The sequence below is a fragment of the Amia ocellicauda genome, chromosome 7, assembly GCF_036373705.1.
Source record: "Amia ocellicauda isolate fAmiCal2 chromosome 7, fAmiCal2.hap1, whole genome shotgun sequence".
NCBI classification, from domain to species: Eukaryota; Metazoa; Chordata; class Actinopteri; order Amiiformes; family Amiidae; genus Amia; species Amia ocellicauda.
Window position 1 is genome coordinate 25,438,708 of NC_089856.1, and position 17,386 is coordinate 25,456,093.

Sequence of the window (17,386 nt, forward strand, 5' to 3'; positions counted from 1 at the left end):
AATTCAAACTGTTTCTTGTAGAATGGTTATTGTGCAGGTCTGTAACCTTAACCAGAAATTTGTGCCTGGTATGTCAAAATGTATAGCTAGTTTCACAGAAGGAATACTGTGTAGGCCATTAAGAACCACTATTGCTGGAATGTTTGTGAGAATTCCAATTCTGCTTTTAGTTTTTTTTTTATTTATATAGTAAATTGATGTTACATTTATCTTACCTTAACAGTGTAGTTCAGATATTGTGCCGTCTGCATGAAACGAAGAAAACCATCCGTCTCTTGAGTTGCCACAGTAAGTACAAGCAGTTTATCTGGAATGAATACAATTTTAGGAAAACCAAGTAACACATGGTCATGTTTCTGAAATAGATACATTACACACCACTTGTTTTCTATTACTTAAAACAAGCTGTAACATTTTACATTATAGTTTTCTTAAAGGACAGTTAAAGCACAGAATATTCAACTGACTTAGAACACAAAAAAATTAAGTGGTACAAAGTATTGTACTTGCACTGCAAAAATTGAACTACCCTGAAGTCTGAATGCTTAGGCATACAATATCAACTTTAAGACAATTTTATTAAATAATTCTGAAAATTAATCTAGCAATAGCATCCTAGACTTGGGCATGGACATGAATGGCTGCCAGAAAACATTAAGAACTATAATCCCCATCCAATGTTAATTGTTGTTTTTTGTTACATGACTCGTCCAAACCCACTGCAGTTTAAAATGACTAGATGATTGGTTTTGAAATATGCCCTTCTATTTAAAAAATGACAGTAACATTTCCGTTCTTTAAAGGACCACACAGATCTGATTGCAGCTCGTAATCTATGAGAACTTGGTACAGTAATTTGTTTTCTAAATGAAACACAAACTGAAGCTTACCATTGTGTTGTTTGTATTAATAGTGGATGAAGGAAAATTTAAATCATTGCTGGGATTATGAGAACAGACTCAGATAACTGTTTTGAATAACTTGTTAATTTTTCATTGACTTCACCTGGTAAGAGACAAACTTTGATTCTGATTAATAAAATAGCAAGTGTTAAGTGTTATCCAGTTTATTGATATCCTAAAGTATTCACTTCAGATATGCTTTGATTTGCATTTAGATGTTTGAATGCTCTGTTTTTATTACTGGTGCCATCAGTGAAATTAGACTACATTACTTGGATTAGGTGATAATAGGTTACAGCTACAAATTTAACCAGAAACAGATGTGTGTATATCCAGTGTCATCTCAAGTGAAGGAAAAACCTCACTGTGAATACAATGCATCAGACATAAGAGATTGCTCTCATCCCCCTTTCCATTACAGTAGCAAAACATAAACCAATCTTATTAATAAATAAATGAATAAATAATGTGTATCCATGCATACAATATCATGAAGTGAAAGAAATCTAGTCTGTAAATAATAATAACCAATAAGCACTGAAATGCACGCCTTGTCGAAACATTTGCCCAATGGACTTTCTTTTGTGAGTTCCTTTCACGGTGAAGGTGACATACTTAGTTTAAGCTGTGTGTGTACACTACTTCACTTGGCTGTGAAGTGAGACTTCCTTCAGAACTTGAGAACCATATACAAATGCATAGTAAGATGTAAAGTTGAATTATTATTGCATTCTTGTTACTGAGCTGTGTATCAAGGGATTAAACTCACATACAGATAAAACAACTACTTTATTAAAATCAGTGTACTGGAAACTGCTTTAATGGGACCATGATGGTAAGGCAATAAACATATTATTTTTAAATATTGCATACACTTCTTGATATATCTTCATGTTGCAATGTATTTTGTGAGACATTAATATTGTCATTAGATTTAATATTTGAATGAATATTCATGTGAATGTCAGTCTCTGGTTTATCTATGTTTATCTATAGTTATTAAACACACTATAAACCATTAAATCAAGATTTTCAGTAATTCATTACTGCATTTTCAAGTAATTTTCAGTAAACCTACCCGTGAATAGCAAACTATAAACTTATACCCAATCACTATTGATTGTATAACCAGAAGACATATTCTACTACTAACTGTGGTTTGTAATCTGTGATTCATGGGCAGGTTAAAGTTTTGATTTAATCTTGGCCATATATTAATTTGTGCACACCCAATAATTTTGCAATGCAAATTAGGAACATGTACTGTACTGTAACAGATAAGAAACATAAACTAACATGCCAGAAATGTGGTCCTCACAGGTCCTCACTTTCTGTACTAAAAAGAATTAAAAAATAAATACTTAGAACCAATCGTTTCAATACGTTGGTGTAATAGTTCATTTTCTGAAGCATGGATTTCCTTCACTCCTTCTCTGAAAGTATTTGTATATTCTCTCTAAACTTTCTTTCTGTCTTTGTAAAAAATAAATTCCTGGTTATAAATATAATTTTGGAAGTGAAGAGCTAACAGCTACCATGTCAGAAAGGGGCCCTGCTGGAGGTAGCCTATGCTTAGCTCACTGTTACTGTCTCATTTTAACACAAGGATTCAGCAACCAGGCAGTGTTTTTCTGTCAGTCAATCCCCAGTGCTTCAGAATGAAGAAAATGTGGTGCTGAAATATCTGACAATATCATCAAGTATAAACAACTCTGCTTTTTATTTAACTTAGCTGTCAGTGTAAGCCTATTGTAGCTTTAGTTTTAAACAGAGACAAAAGTTGTATCTGCATTCATGCATTTATTGTTTCTTCAGACACAGAAGACTTCTTCATGATATAGTGAATTGCAAAACCAAATCAAGCCAATGGTTGTCTTGGCAGTGACCTCAGCAAAAAAAAAAAAAGTGGATGACTCAATTTAATGTGAATTATGGAATCAGTTTTCTTGCTAATAAAGTACAGGTTCACTTAACAGGTACACCAAATTAAACATAGCTTCTGTTTGCAGAAAAGTACATTTTTAAACACAGGCTGAACTGGAAATGCTTGGTAAATGTAAATGTCAGTAAATGCCTCAACTCAGAGTACAGGTCCTATTTCCCAGACAGCATCGGTTCTAGCTCTGTCATAGACAACAATGAGAAATATTCCCTATCAGGGCGGCACACAATAGGCAGAGTGCCCACCATGGCTGTGCCTGATTCAGACAAGGCTTCCTCAGCTTGTCACATGACAGCAATTCCTGTGCCTTACTGTCTGTCTGTAAGCTATGTAGTGTTATCAGTGATATTTGCATTTGTCATCTCTGCAATGTTATAGCTCTGCTGTTTACACTGAGAGAAGATTGCGGCTTGGCAGAGTGTTTGCAGAAGATACTTGTTAGCTGCACGTGTTGTTATGGGAGATTTAGTGGTGAGCCATGTTGATCAACATGATTTGGAGATTCCAGATTGAAAGAATTTAAAAGAAAAATTATAGGTTTGCAATAGGTTCCAAATGTTACAGGCTGTAAATCTGACATACAAAGTAATGTACTGACAATTAAACACTACGAGACCGTGGTTACCAAGTCTTTCACTTCCCTCCAGAAAACAAACCCAGTATTGCCCCAAAATACATAAAAACTAGAGTCACTGTATTTTGATGAATAAATACAATTTCCAGATGGTGATTTTAATATTTTTTATGGCTTTTTCTCATTTGGAAAACAACTGCTTCCAGAGTAAATAGCAGGCTTGGTGATACACTTTAGATACAAGAGGTGCAGACAATGTCAACATAACCAAAAGCAAATAAATGCAAGGTAACAAAAATAAAGAAAAAACAAACAAAACCTTTGTAAACTCTAGACACTGAAAATTCATTCCTGCCCTGGTTTACACCTCAGCGTAAACAAGATGTAGTTAAATAAAACCTTGTCTATTTTTATTTTAAACAGCCTTGTATTTTCTCAGTTGCACTGTAAATGCTATGATGATATCATCCATCAAATCAAGGAATCCCTGTGCACTTGAAGCCTGAGCATTCCAGCCTCATTACACACTGGTGTGGTTGAATGCTGTATGAATAAAACCCAAAGGCTAAAACATTAAGCTCAGACAGATGTCATCAATTATATACCTCTGTCTGTGATTTAAATTTCCATTTACTTTCAACTGAAAGGTAACTGCCCACAAATAAGGAACACACAGCAAACACACTGTGTGATTGCTGCCTACAGATAATCTTCAAAAATGCCTTCCATTTTTAGCTCTTTAGAGGAGTACAACAAATTCACAAAACCACTTAAGTTCCTTGCAAAGGTCTGATATTTCTAGCATTCAGAATAAACAAAACTAAGTCTGAAATTAATCACAGCTGGTAATGCTTACCCAAAGGCTGTTATCTAATATATCAGCACAGTGAAATGGGGTTCCAGCGATAATACAGAAAAGGAGTCTAAGAACTCCCTTGTGGCCAAGTCATTTGATTTGTGACTTTCATCCCTGCAAACTATTTTCTTCTTTCAAATTCAGCACAAAGCTTTATTGTCATTTTATATGAATTCCCCACACTCTTAAAAATAAGACAGAAACATTAAAAAGGAAAAAATTAGAAAATGCACACTGTACTGTGGAACCAAGAAGCAGATGAATGGCCCACACATGTTACCTAACCTAACCACTTCAAAATGCACTGACTGGGCAAAGTGGTGATAATTTTCAAATGCATAGCTTAAAGAACTATATATCTGCTATATTTCTTCCTCTTGCTATTTTGTCATTTTACTATATATGTAAAAACCAGGATTCTCACTTGGAACAACTACTGATTCTTAGTCTCTAGCTTCAAACACAGGATTTCTGATCTTTTCCCTTTCTCTCCCCAAACCTGCTATAAAGTTTATGAATGGGTGAGTTTAAAAGATTGGACATTTACAAGATTATGCTATCTTAAAGCACCACTTAAAACTCAAAGAAAAAGGATGAATTTCTCACAGTAGTAAAATAAAAAAATAAAACATTTCATGCCTATTGAAAACAGGTCTAATCAGGGCTAAAAACCTATAAATTACTGTTAAGACCACTGTGTCCTTCTGGTTGATGTTTATAAAACTTCAGTACAAATAACCACAACCCAATTAAACGTAATATATCAGTAAAACAATGGTCACGTTCTTCAATGATAGCAGGCACAGACCTGGTAACCATGATGAGGAAGTCCAATTTTGTTTAACATAATGGCATGGGCACACAAATGGCACACAAATATTTGACAGTGTTGTCCTTTGTGACCACAATGTGGGTGGTCACATGGAAGACAAATCCAGTCAAAAAAAGGCAGCGATGTTCAAATTCACTCTGATAATAAAACAGCATTTTGTTTTCTGAAGAATAATGAACACTAACACTGGGGCCTAGTCACTTAGCTGCTGTTATAGCAGCACCAGACAAAATAAGGTTCTTGCAAACTCATTAACAGATCAGATCGCAGTATGGATTTATTGAATTAACTGAGGTTTAACTTCTCTGTCTGGGTTCAGTAAGTTTAACAGCTACATTAATATACTAACAACTGGTGAAAAAAATTAACTGAACATGAAATATGACACCAAATTTGAACTGTACTTTTAGGAAGAAACAGGATTGGGTGAAATGTAGGTCGTTGCCATGGTGCTTCCCAAAAAAAAAAAAACATTGTCCTTTACGTTATATACCTATATCCTATATGTTAATACTTTTGGCCATTGACAATTTCATTGTGTTTTAACCAGAGCTGAAATCACACTTCAAATAAAACTAAATCCCATTGGGGAAAAAAAGGTACTCTAAACAGATATAACTGCTGTTCAGTTTTAGTAAGTGCTGTTTTTGCTCGATGCATCTTAAAGTAGAAAATTATTACTTTACCTCCTGGTGCTAAACTGGACTGGATATCAGACACCATTTCTCATGATTACAGGGGAAAGTTTTAGTCTGCAGCAATTTTAGAGGATGAATGTCTCGTTAGAAAAAAAAAAACACTTGACAGTTCCCTGTTAACAGTCAGTAGTTCCAGTGGAATTCTGTGCACACATTCATGGTGTGTTATGTTGCTCTAAGAGGGACAGACATTAAAGTCAAATGTTTTTCTTTAATGTACTAAGCAATATAGTCTAGGTAAACTTTCACAAGACAGTGAGTGTCCTGACTCAATGGCTGTGCTCCCACTAGTATAAGCACTTGTTTGAAAAAGTATTTTGGATTACTGGCCTTACATACACAGATAATTCGATCAGTATTACCAGGCTAACTACTACTACCAGGCTAAAACTTCATACCAAGTGTTTACCAAGACGACTCAACAAGCTTCCACTAGCATTGTGTATCTGTTTTGTTTACAGCAGTGGCACAACTACAATTGTTTAACAATCAAAGATACCACCCCTTCCTGGTAGGCTTCTAAAATTAATTACATCAGAGAGACTATGTGACTGACTGAAGTAGAAACTGAATAAATTACACATCTGGTTTTTATACAGTTCATCGCATCTGGGTGGCATTTGTTCGTATTTATTTTTTACAATGTGTCTTCTTAGAATAGTTTTCTAGCTGTTAGGCCTAATGCTTGTGGATGAAAGTACAGACACTGGCTACACCAAGCAAGAAACATTTCAAGAGGTCTCCCTGGACTCATTACTTGCCAGTAGGTGTGTGCAGTTTTTAATTTAATTCTCCCTCTCCCATCAATGGGTAGGAACTAGGAAGGAGTCACTTAAAAACATGCACGTACTCAATACAGTGGATAGACTATCTATATTCTGAAGAGTTGGCTATATTCCTCATACTACAATTTCTATTTTGCCTGTAACTACACTCATTGTGTATGAGCCTGTTACAGTGACATCACTCCCATGGATTCTGAGAAGTGCAATAATCCCCACCCACTTAGAGTCTTTCAGGTCTGTCGCTTGTTAGCATTGTGCTGCTCAGGAGCTCTCAGGGCTGTCTGTGAAGGCAGTCAGAATCTGGTGTTGGATCTCAAACCCTACATATAACCTAGCCAATGCTCAAAAACACACATTTGGAAATCTTTTAAGCTGCATATAAACAATTCATTAGAAGACACAACAGGTTTTGACAACATCTTGGTAGTTCCAGAGAACGATAAAAACAGATGCACACCTAAAAAAAACTTTAAAAAGCTATATGCAAATACATAACAGCTTGTGTTTTCATTGTAGCAATTCTAGAGATCAAATTCAGGTTCTAAATAAGGGACAAAAAAATACATTATTTAATCTGTCTGGAACTAAAATATACATTTTTTGTTTTCTTTTTGTGTGTGGCAAGAAACCATTCTTGATTAAACACACCAAGCTTCCAGAAACCTTGCAGAACATCTGCGGGCTGTAGAGAGTATTACATACTTTCAATGCAGGAATACATTCTAAAAAAGTTGAATGACATCATTAACAAGTAATGACTAGGTCTATAACTTTTATAGTTACCGTTATATATTGTAGAAGATTATAAACAAGGTTTCTGCTTGAACAACATTAATTAAGCAAATTGTCTCTCATAATTTAATAATACAAGGAAATTTAAAATCCAGACGGGACATAACATTTAAGACTATTTTCCTTTACACCAACATACCCTCTAGGAAAAACAGACCAGTTATTGAAAACACCCACAAGAAGCTTCCCAGCATACAAAGAGAAAAGCAGAACACTGCTTTCTTTCAAATTTAAATGGAACTGCTCCTTAATGTTTGTTTATTTCAGTTTAAGTTTTTTTCACGGCACAACTACATTAATTATATCTCATAGTTCTTCCTAAAGAAATTGTCAAACATAAAAATTCATGATGACGACTATTACCGGGAATAAGTAACAAAGAAATATGGGTGTATGGGAGTCTGGTCTGTGTCTGAAATATTTGAACAGTTACATCATTGTTATCGGAACTACATTCACAAAGTACCATTCACAGTTAGTGTTGCCGGTTAGGCAATGTACACATTTCAGCAGTCGCCCATCCCTAATTTACATTCTAATTCAGATTGCCTCTGCTCATTTCTTGCCATTAACAATCAAGATCTATAAATGCCAGAGATTCATTTCTACAGCCCTGTGGTGATTCATTACCAAAGTTCTCATTAAAATACAATATTACTACTGAAAACAAAACAGAAACAATGATTTTATTACGCAAACTTAGAAAGAAATTAATGTCCAATTCAAAAACATGGTAGTTTTTACTATTAATTCCTTGCCTGCAGGCCTTTGAAGCAAATACAGAAAAATCCAATCAAAATAAAATGGGGTTAATTTAACTTCCATATTGAAACAAATGTTTTCTGCTTTGAACTGAATCTAACCCTTTGGATATTTTCCCCTCTGAAAAATTTCAATAATTTACCTTCCTTTAATTTATATAAATTGCTTTTGATTACTTTAGGGCTTGTGTGCTCTGCTCTGCTGCTACATTTTCAGTGTGCCAACTATAAAACTGAAACGTTTTCACTCCCATGGCATTGATATATATATATATATATATATATATATATATATAATGTGTGTGTGGGTGTGTGCGTGCATGTGTGTGTATATATTAATCATTAATCATTAGTCATTAATAAAGCATTAAGATTCTGCCATTGTAAAATTCCCTTTGGTAGATTCCTTTAAAAATTACAATTACCAAATCTCAGCTGCAACAAGATAAATTCCTACTTCTGGAATGAAAATACCAGTATACCTTAAGATAAATGAGCGGTGATTACTGGTTGTTGGCTGCTTCCTAGTGAAAACACCAAAGCTCTGTGAACTGGGACTAAAATGCTCACAAAAAGTATAAAATACATAAATGTATTTTTCTTTGATAAATTCATATATTTGATATGCTTTTTTCATCATACAGCACTTGGAGAAGTTAACCACTGCTATTGTGGAGAAGCCATGTTTAAAAGCCATTTCTTTGCTCAGCACTTGAGAGATCATAATAAGTTTAATCTTAAAGTTTGACTCCATATTCAGATAACCAAAACAATGAACTGGCATGTAATATGTATGGAATTATATATGTTTTGAGCTGTACAATGGTGATATGAAAGTTACCTATGAAATTATATTTCCTTCTGTGTAAGGATATGATGCAATCACATTGCACATTTGACAATTTCAAGTTTTAGTTTTCTTCTGCTAAACAGTTGTCACCCCAACAGTTCATAAATTAGTTTTGTCTGCTAACTGCAAGCTTTATGCAAATCATTGTGTGTTCATACTCTAAATTATCTTCAGTTTGTTATCCAAATACAAAAGCCAATAACCAGAAAATATTTTATTTAATTCATGCTGCCAAGCTCAGGCATTATTCGAATAGTCCTTTTTTTGTCCTTATTTTGTAAATGGACAGTTAATGTCTTTACCAATGGCAATTGTTTGGTTGATAGGAAAAGACATACGTTATACCACATTATAGTTCAGATAAAGGAACAGTCAATTGGAAGCTGCTCCAAAAGACAAATTACAGTTTATTTTGGTGTGAGAATTGTTAACACAACTACTAAGATTACCATTGCTGAACTTCCACATGTACAGCACATGTTCCACCATAATCGTTCTTGTATTATAATACAAATGTTGCCACATTCGTTTTTCATCTTGTCATCTGGAAGACCTTACGGTAACCCTTATAAAAGTATGACACATTCTTTATGACAACTTACTGTGCTTGTGTTACCAGTGAGGTGGAGTTTCAATTTGGGGAGGTCTAGTGACTACAAAATGTACTATAATACAACAGATGCTCAGATAATGTAGCAATTGAAGAATCAGTAAGGAGAAATAAAAGGATAATAAACTAGAAAAAAATTATTAAAAAATTCTGTCAAGTCATTTGTTGTATCATAAACATTTAACATTGTATTTAATGTATTAATTAGTTTGTGACCTTGTTCTTCAGTGTTCTTCTGCCCTCAAGATAATTTGTTAACATGCCTGATTAGTGGCATTCCCTAGACACAGACAAAAAATAAATAAATAGCTGGAGTCCAGAGAGGAGACCAAATTACATAAATCACAAGCTTTGATTGGAGAGGTAAGCTTAAATATCCCTTTCCTTTTTTTTCATCACATATTAAATGTCTGATGCCTTAGGAGAAGATTTTTTTGAAGTACTGTCTGGGTTTAAACTGAAGCATACCATATAACTCAATTACATGCACACATTGTATCTACAAGGACTGTAGTACTCTAAACTGCTAAACAGATACCAAATAACAGTCACTGTTTGTCTATATCTTAGGGGCGGATTAAATCAAAACTTTGACCCACCCGCTAATAGCAAACTACAAACCTCTACATCATAGCAGTTACATTTATGATTAGAAGAAAGTAGCATCTTACTAAAAATGAAGCCGCAACTGAGTACAGTTCTCTAGTTTTCTATTAGCGGGTGGGTCAAAGTTTTGATTTAATCCCAGCCTTAGTTTAACTCCTTGTCTCCTGGTATTGTGTCTAATGAATTATTCCCTATAAGAAGATTATCAAATTTAAATAATAAGCCTAGGCCCACAAAGAAGAACTCACATGATTTGAACTCAGCAGCTACTTACCAAGAGAACAACTGGTGAATCTCAGTTTGATCTCTCTTACAGTAACACAATGCTAAACCATCCGTAACACACCTTGAATGCTGGGTATAGAAATGGATGTGGCAAAAAGCTATAGAAACACAAAAAACCTTTACAAATTGTCTCAAGAGCAGAAAGGTGAGGAGATTTATAAATTCACTTCTAATGTTATAATGTTTTCAAATAAATCACATAAGTGTACTATGTACATTGGCAATTCTAGGAGGGGTCAGTGTTTTCTCCTGTGAGAGCAAGGGGGGGGGTTGCTGTCAGTGTTTTCTCCTGTGAGAGCAGGGGGGTGGGGGGGGGGTGCTGACAGTGTTTTCTCCGGTAGGCAATTGCTTCAGTTGGCAAACATCTCACTACTGCTTCCCAGAACTCATACAGCATATTCCACCTATTATAAGACTGAATATTTAAGAATATGACCCCAGACCCCTCAACTGCTTTTTCAATTATTATTCATATGTCAGACTGTGATGAATCATTTCCTTTTGTACAGTGTGAAAGATTCACCATTTTATTAATGTTTGGGAAAAGTGAGGCTTAATATACCTAGATATGTAAATAATGACTATGTGTCACAAATTAGCCTAAATGTATATTTGTAATACATAGCCTATATAAAAATATAGGAAGTTTTGCTTTACATTAAAAATACCTTAGAATCAACAAATTTAAGTTCTGGGCAGAGGTTGTCATGTGCAATTTAAATGTAGAATTTTACAGTTTCTCTAGTATTGGCACAGACTTAAAAAGACGATAAATGTGATCATATGCTGAAGTGGTCAGTTGAAATACTGGTTGCTGAGCTCCTGAACGCAGTAGGAAGTCTCCTCATTGCTTCACTAGGTGTCTGGGCAGAATGGGGTTAATGTGAGATATTTAAAAACTGTTAAAACTTTAGTTTAGAATATGCAAATGCTATTTGACATAGGCAGGATTGGGGAGTAACAGAAAGTAAAGTAGCGGCGTTACGTAGTCAGATTACAGAATTTTGATAACTGTATTTCAGTTACAGTTACTCCTGTCAAATGAGTATTCTGATTACCGATTCTTTTTTAAAAGAGTAAGAGATCATTTACATGAAAGTGTACAAGTGTAAGGCAGCACTGTGGAGTAATGGTTAGGGCTCTGGACAACCGGAAGCTTGTGGGTTCAAATCCCAGGTAGGGCAGTACTGTTGTACCCTTGAGCAAGGTACTTCACTTGCTCCAGTAAAAATACCCTGCTGTATAAATGGGTATGAATGTAAGTCGCCCTGAATAAGGGCATCTGCTAAATGACGATAATGTAATGTAAGGGAATTGCCCGAATCTGCAAGGGCCCACGTGTAGTGTTTTTTTATTTACATGTCTCTAGCCAAAGAGCAGCATCCCAGTTAACACACAACATTCTACAATGTTGTAGCAACATTGTGGGTTAGCAGGGATTTAACTTTTGGAAGTACAGGTAATTGTTAACTTTCAAATAAAGAAAATGGAACAAATATTAAAGTGCAATACAAGATGTGCCTACCACGGGACAATGTACTGTCTGCTTCCAAGGACTCAACATCAAATCTAAAAAAACACAACTGGAGGTATCCTATCTAAATTTAAGATAAATCCACATAAATTACAAATAGTTCCTGGGGATCCTAGCTGGTTCTGTGTCCTTAACAATGAAATACTTAATATAATACCAATATAATGACAACATATAATGTGTTTATAGTCTAAAACAAAACAAATTACACAAACTGAATAAACTAGTCCTAACCATGGCGTGGCTGCTTTTACAGAGTATGCATTTAGGGGATCATCACTTGTCAAACCTTTAAACTTTTACAAACCAATAGATATAATTTAAAAGAAGGTAAGACTAAACAATATGTTAAATGCAGAAACAAGATGCATAACAGTCCTCATGCATTGATACTTAAAAATAACCCCCTAATAGGATTTATTTAAATCTGTTTTCGGTGCCTGGTGACGTGAAACCGGTGACTGCATTTCTCATGCATCGAACACTGCAATGCATTTAAATACCCTTTATTATAGCAAGTTGGTTGAACCATGTATCTTCACCAATAGAAAAAAATAAACTGTAGTCTTTTTAAGCATTTAACATACTTACAATTTACAGAGAAGATACCTATTTAAGTTTTCAAGAAAATGCGTTTCAGGATATCAGAGTCTAATAACCTAGACAATTATGTCATCCTTGTTCACTAAATCTGTAGACTGAGTAGGAGCTCCAGGGCACCCTTAACAAATACAAGGCCCAGATCCCAAAACCATCTCTTCAACATCCAAATAGCTGGATGTATTTTCGAAGTATCATTGTGTTTTGTGGGAGATATAGTGTACTTAATAATAATAGGCATATGTAAAAACACATTTTTTTCTTGGAGTACTTTCCTTTTGTCTTCTGAGTCTAATTAATGGCATTATGAATAATATTTGATTAAGACTTTTCTACAGGAAAGTTCAAACAACACAATTAACAGCACAGGATGAAAGATAAAAGCTGAGTAGTGGTGAACACAGCCAATTAATCTTAAAGCTAAGGTCATACTACACGATTTTTACACCAATTTTACTGCGATTTGGCCTTCCCGACAAATCTGCACTGATCGTGACAACAAGCGGCTTGGTCGGGGCACTTGCCCGCTACCGATGAACATGTTGTGTGAGCGTGTCCGCAATGATATCGCTTGCCCTCCAATCCAATCGTAATCTAGTCAGAGCCCCTACAATTTTATTAAACATATGCTATGCTAATGATCACATCACCCTACACGATTGGTGCCGATCAAGTCATAGATATTAAACATGTCTAATAAAATTGTAGGGGCTCCGACTAGCTTACGATTGGATCGGAGGGCAAGTGATTATATCGTGGACCCGCCCCCACACTATCAATAGCGGGCATTTGCCCCGACCAAGCTGCTTATCGTCATGGGCTAAACATTTTGTAGTGTGACTTTAGCTTACCGAAACGATACATTCAAATCTGGAGGCACAGAATTTAAAAATGATTCGTATGACTCTGGGTGAGTAAGCAATCAGGCTAAAATGCCAAAATACCAAAGTATCTCTTTAAACGATCTTGTAGTGTGCACTCCTTCACGACACAAAAGACATAAATTAGGTGAAAGCTGCCCACCATTCTCAAAATCAAGTTGGATTGCATAAATCGTGTAGTGTAGTGTGACCCTAACATAATACTCATCATCTAAATCCGGACTAAATGGAGGCACATATTACAATTTTAATTTGTTATTAATTCAATAGCTAATCACAATAACCAAAGCAAATGTGATTTAAGCAAGAGATTGTTCTTACATTAAACAGCATTTTAGGTGCCAGCATTGCTTAGGCCTACATTGTGAATAAAAATTCCCTGTTACACAGACTGATTTAAAATGACAAGGTTTTGTCCTATTCATAAATAAGAATGCACAACAAGAGCTTAACACCTGTTGTTAATACACACACAAACACACATACACACACACACACAAACTTTTATTTTTCTATAAAGTATTTTTTAAATGGCACGTTTGCCAGAAATTACATACCACTTTGATAAATTATAACTCTGTTGAGTACCTAGTATTTAAAGATTATAGGTTACGTTACTATGGATGACAAAGACTGTTTTCTTTAAACAGCACAATCAATATATATTTAGCTAATCTGTGAAAATGCAGAGAAAAAACTTGGCACCTGAATCCATGTCTGTTGGAATTAACCTGCAGACACCATTGCAGATCAACATTTTCTTAGTATACATCTTTAGTAGCACAAACATAAAACATGAAACAAATTAAAAGCTGTGATATTGTTAGCATGAACAAGTCAAAGTCAACACATTTCACAGCATAAACAGTAAAATATTTACAACCCACTTAAATACATTTCTCCAAAATTGCATATGATGGTTGTATGCTATTTGTGGTTACATTTATACTAGCATGTTCCAAATGCTGGTAATAAACATCTGAAAAAATTATGAAAGATAAGGGCAAAAATATATACTTCTGGCAAGTCTGCTATTCTTCTGAGCCAACAAGGTTACATTATAGCAGTCTGCTGCTGAAACTTACATTTACAAAAATGAAGTGAGTCATGGAAAGTAGTGTCTTTATATGACACATATGGATTCACTTACGTTTGGCAGTGGATTTTACAGGCTGCACTATGTTTCTATGGAGCTATGTTCTACTAAAATCATTCAAAGTTAATGAGAAAGCAAATCTGTGACACCCTTGGGACTACTCATGGTGTTAAGGCTTTTTAGATGTTTAGAAAGTTCATCCATTTTAAACGTTCATGTCTACACTTAACAGAAAACATTTAACACACACTGTGGCATGAGAAATGCTTAAAATAATTAAAACTTAGGCGACAAAATCTAAGCCTCTGCCACCCCCCAAAACAATTCTTCAATGGTATACTAAAAGGATAAAGGAAAACATAATTAATTTGCCTCCAACTTCGAAAACTGACTAAATAAAAATAGCACAACTATATTGAAATCTCCTAACCCAAACATGTAGCTGTTGTTTACCATAACAGCCATAACATTTACTGGCTACTATGCAAAATTAAATAAAGGGCATATTATTAAAGTCATCAAAGTTATTTTTATGAGATAGTATGGAGTCAGCAAAAAGTATATTAAATCTATTAAACATTAATATTTACACAAATGTGATTATTAATATGTAATAAATATGGGGGGGGGGCACTAAAGGAATGCAAATATTCATACACAAAATAATGAAACAGGAACTAGCCATTTGTGATCGCCAAGGGTCTCGTTATTTTTAAAACCAAATATAATGACCCCCCTTCAGATTGTTGAAATGTATAAAATGTATCATATATCTAGACTACGTTGTGCACAAAAATAAACGAAGTGATCTACTTACACCAAAAAAAGGTTTTAACACTGACTTGGCTACCAGTTCTAGTGGGGGTTATAATCAATCCAGAATATGTTTTATTTAATCTAATCCCAATCGCCTTCACTTGGTTCTTTACAGTGATCTTAGTCCAGTCAGTGTTTCCAATTAATTATAAATATGAATACATATACACTAGTGGTACTCTGCTCATAACCAACGACTCTGAATGAACACTTTCACGATTGTTAACTTATATCAAACTTTTTCAACTGACCATAAGAAACCAAATATCTGACCTTGTTCTCTGACGTTCTTACTCAGTTTTTTTTTACACCAGACCTGCATTCGGATACAATTATACGAACATGCAATATGCGCTAGGTTTTAAGTCATTAATAAATTCTATGCAAATAATGCAGATACAAATTGCATTGAATTGTAAGTTAACTTGTATCAAAACTAAAGAAAATCTCATCAAACAAATGAGACATAATTCAATCCTGATGTTATATATGTCCTGTAGTTTCAGCTGGGGTAGACCACAATAATGATGATAGTTATACCTTGCTGAGTTGGTTCAGTGACCATTAAAAACCGTTATTCGACTAGATGGGGTCAACTGTAAAACTTATTTATTTTATTTATTTATGTGTGTGTGTGTGTGTGTGGAGGGGGGGGGGGGGTGGGGGTAATGTACCGACGTTCCCCTTAATATAACATCCCCCTTATATATATCAATAGACCACCTTCTATCAGATGACGACCAGAAATATCTCCGTGAAATAACTGGGAAGAAGCTGAGATACACAAGGCAAAAGGGGGGTACAGAAATAGACAGCAAAAGACCTAGTGAGGAAGACTGAACTCACCTGTTGGGATGGATTCTGGATCTTTTTCCGCGGACTGTACTGAATGCATTATACCTAAAACTGCAAAAACGCTTAAATAAAAAAGGTGGAGGTACTCCATGGCTACGTTCATACACGTACACTGCCCTAAGAAAGGACAAGTTATAAGATGACTGCGTTATTATGTCTCAGCTCAGCAGGAATTGAATCTCAGAGCAGACAGCGAAGGGGCCCGGGTCTCTCGCGATAATGCAGTTCAGAAAAGTTGGTCAGGCTTCCACTTTTTCCCAGGACTGACTCCTTGAAAGGATAGCCTGAGAGAAAGCAGCACAGTAATAACCCCGGGGGATGGTATAAATACTGTATTTCAGAAAGTGGAGAGCACTGAAGGCGTGGTTCTTTAATTGCAACTCTATATGGATACCGTACTGTCTTTGACACTTCTATACGAATGAGTCGCAGTCACAAACAAACAAACAAAGATAACGCTGTTTCTATTCAGTGCAAAAAAAAAAAAAAGTGTGAAAAAGCGACAGAAACGTTTACACTTGCCAACAGCTGTGTTTATTCTCCCCCTTAGTTTAACCTAAAACCTAATATAACGAGAACAAACTCGCATGTTCCCTGCATTTCAAAGGATGTCTCCGTCTTCATTTGATGTTCTCTGATTGGCTTTTTTGTGTTAAACACATAAAAACGACACTTGTCTCTCCGAATGGTTATCTGAGAACTCCAGCTGGCAGTTATTTTCAGATCATGTATCCGTTCTGCATAGCAACACTTTGACTGGGGAAAGAGACATTTAAATAGTTTGCAAAGGGCTATGAATCTTTTTAAACGTGCACGATTTAACATTAATATCGGCAGTTCACTATGGATGATGTAAAATTTGTGCGTTTAAGTGTGATTTTCACAGCACACAGGTACTTTGTATTAATTGATGAATGCATTTTATCGGAGAATGGACAAATATAAAATCTTTACAGTATGTACTGTACAAACAGGACACACTTTATTCATTACACATCTCCCCCAGGACTTATGATACTTTGCACGTTTTACTTTAACCCTTATGTTTGTTTCAATTATTATTATTATTATTATTATTATTATTATTATTATTATTATTATTATTATATAT

General features: G+C 35.0%; 1 protein-coding gene across 2 annotated transcripts in view; it reads right to left on the reverse strand.

Annotated features, from left to right (window-relative positions):
* plod2 (procollagen-lysine, 2-oxoglutarate 5-dioxygenase 2) overlaps positions 1-16,739 on the reverse strand; it is a 40,082-nt gene extending 23,343 nt beyond the window's left edge. Inside the window, exons 1-2 of one of the 2 annotated variants that reach the window (XM_066708878.1) lie at positions 16,267-16,739; positions 216-307 (exon numbers count right to left, since the gene is read on the reverse strand). In XM_066708878.1, coding sequence (XP_066564975.1) covers positions 216-307; positions 16,267-16,378 — 204 coding nt within the window. In that variant the 5' untranslated portion in view covers positions 16,379-16,739. The remainder of the gene's footprint in view (positions 1-215; positions 308-16,266) is intronic. The other variant, XM_066708879.1, reaches the window with a different exon arrangement.
* Positions 16,740-17,386: the final 647 nt, after the last annotated feature.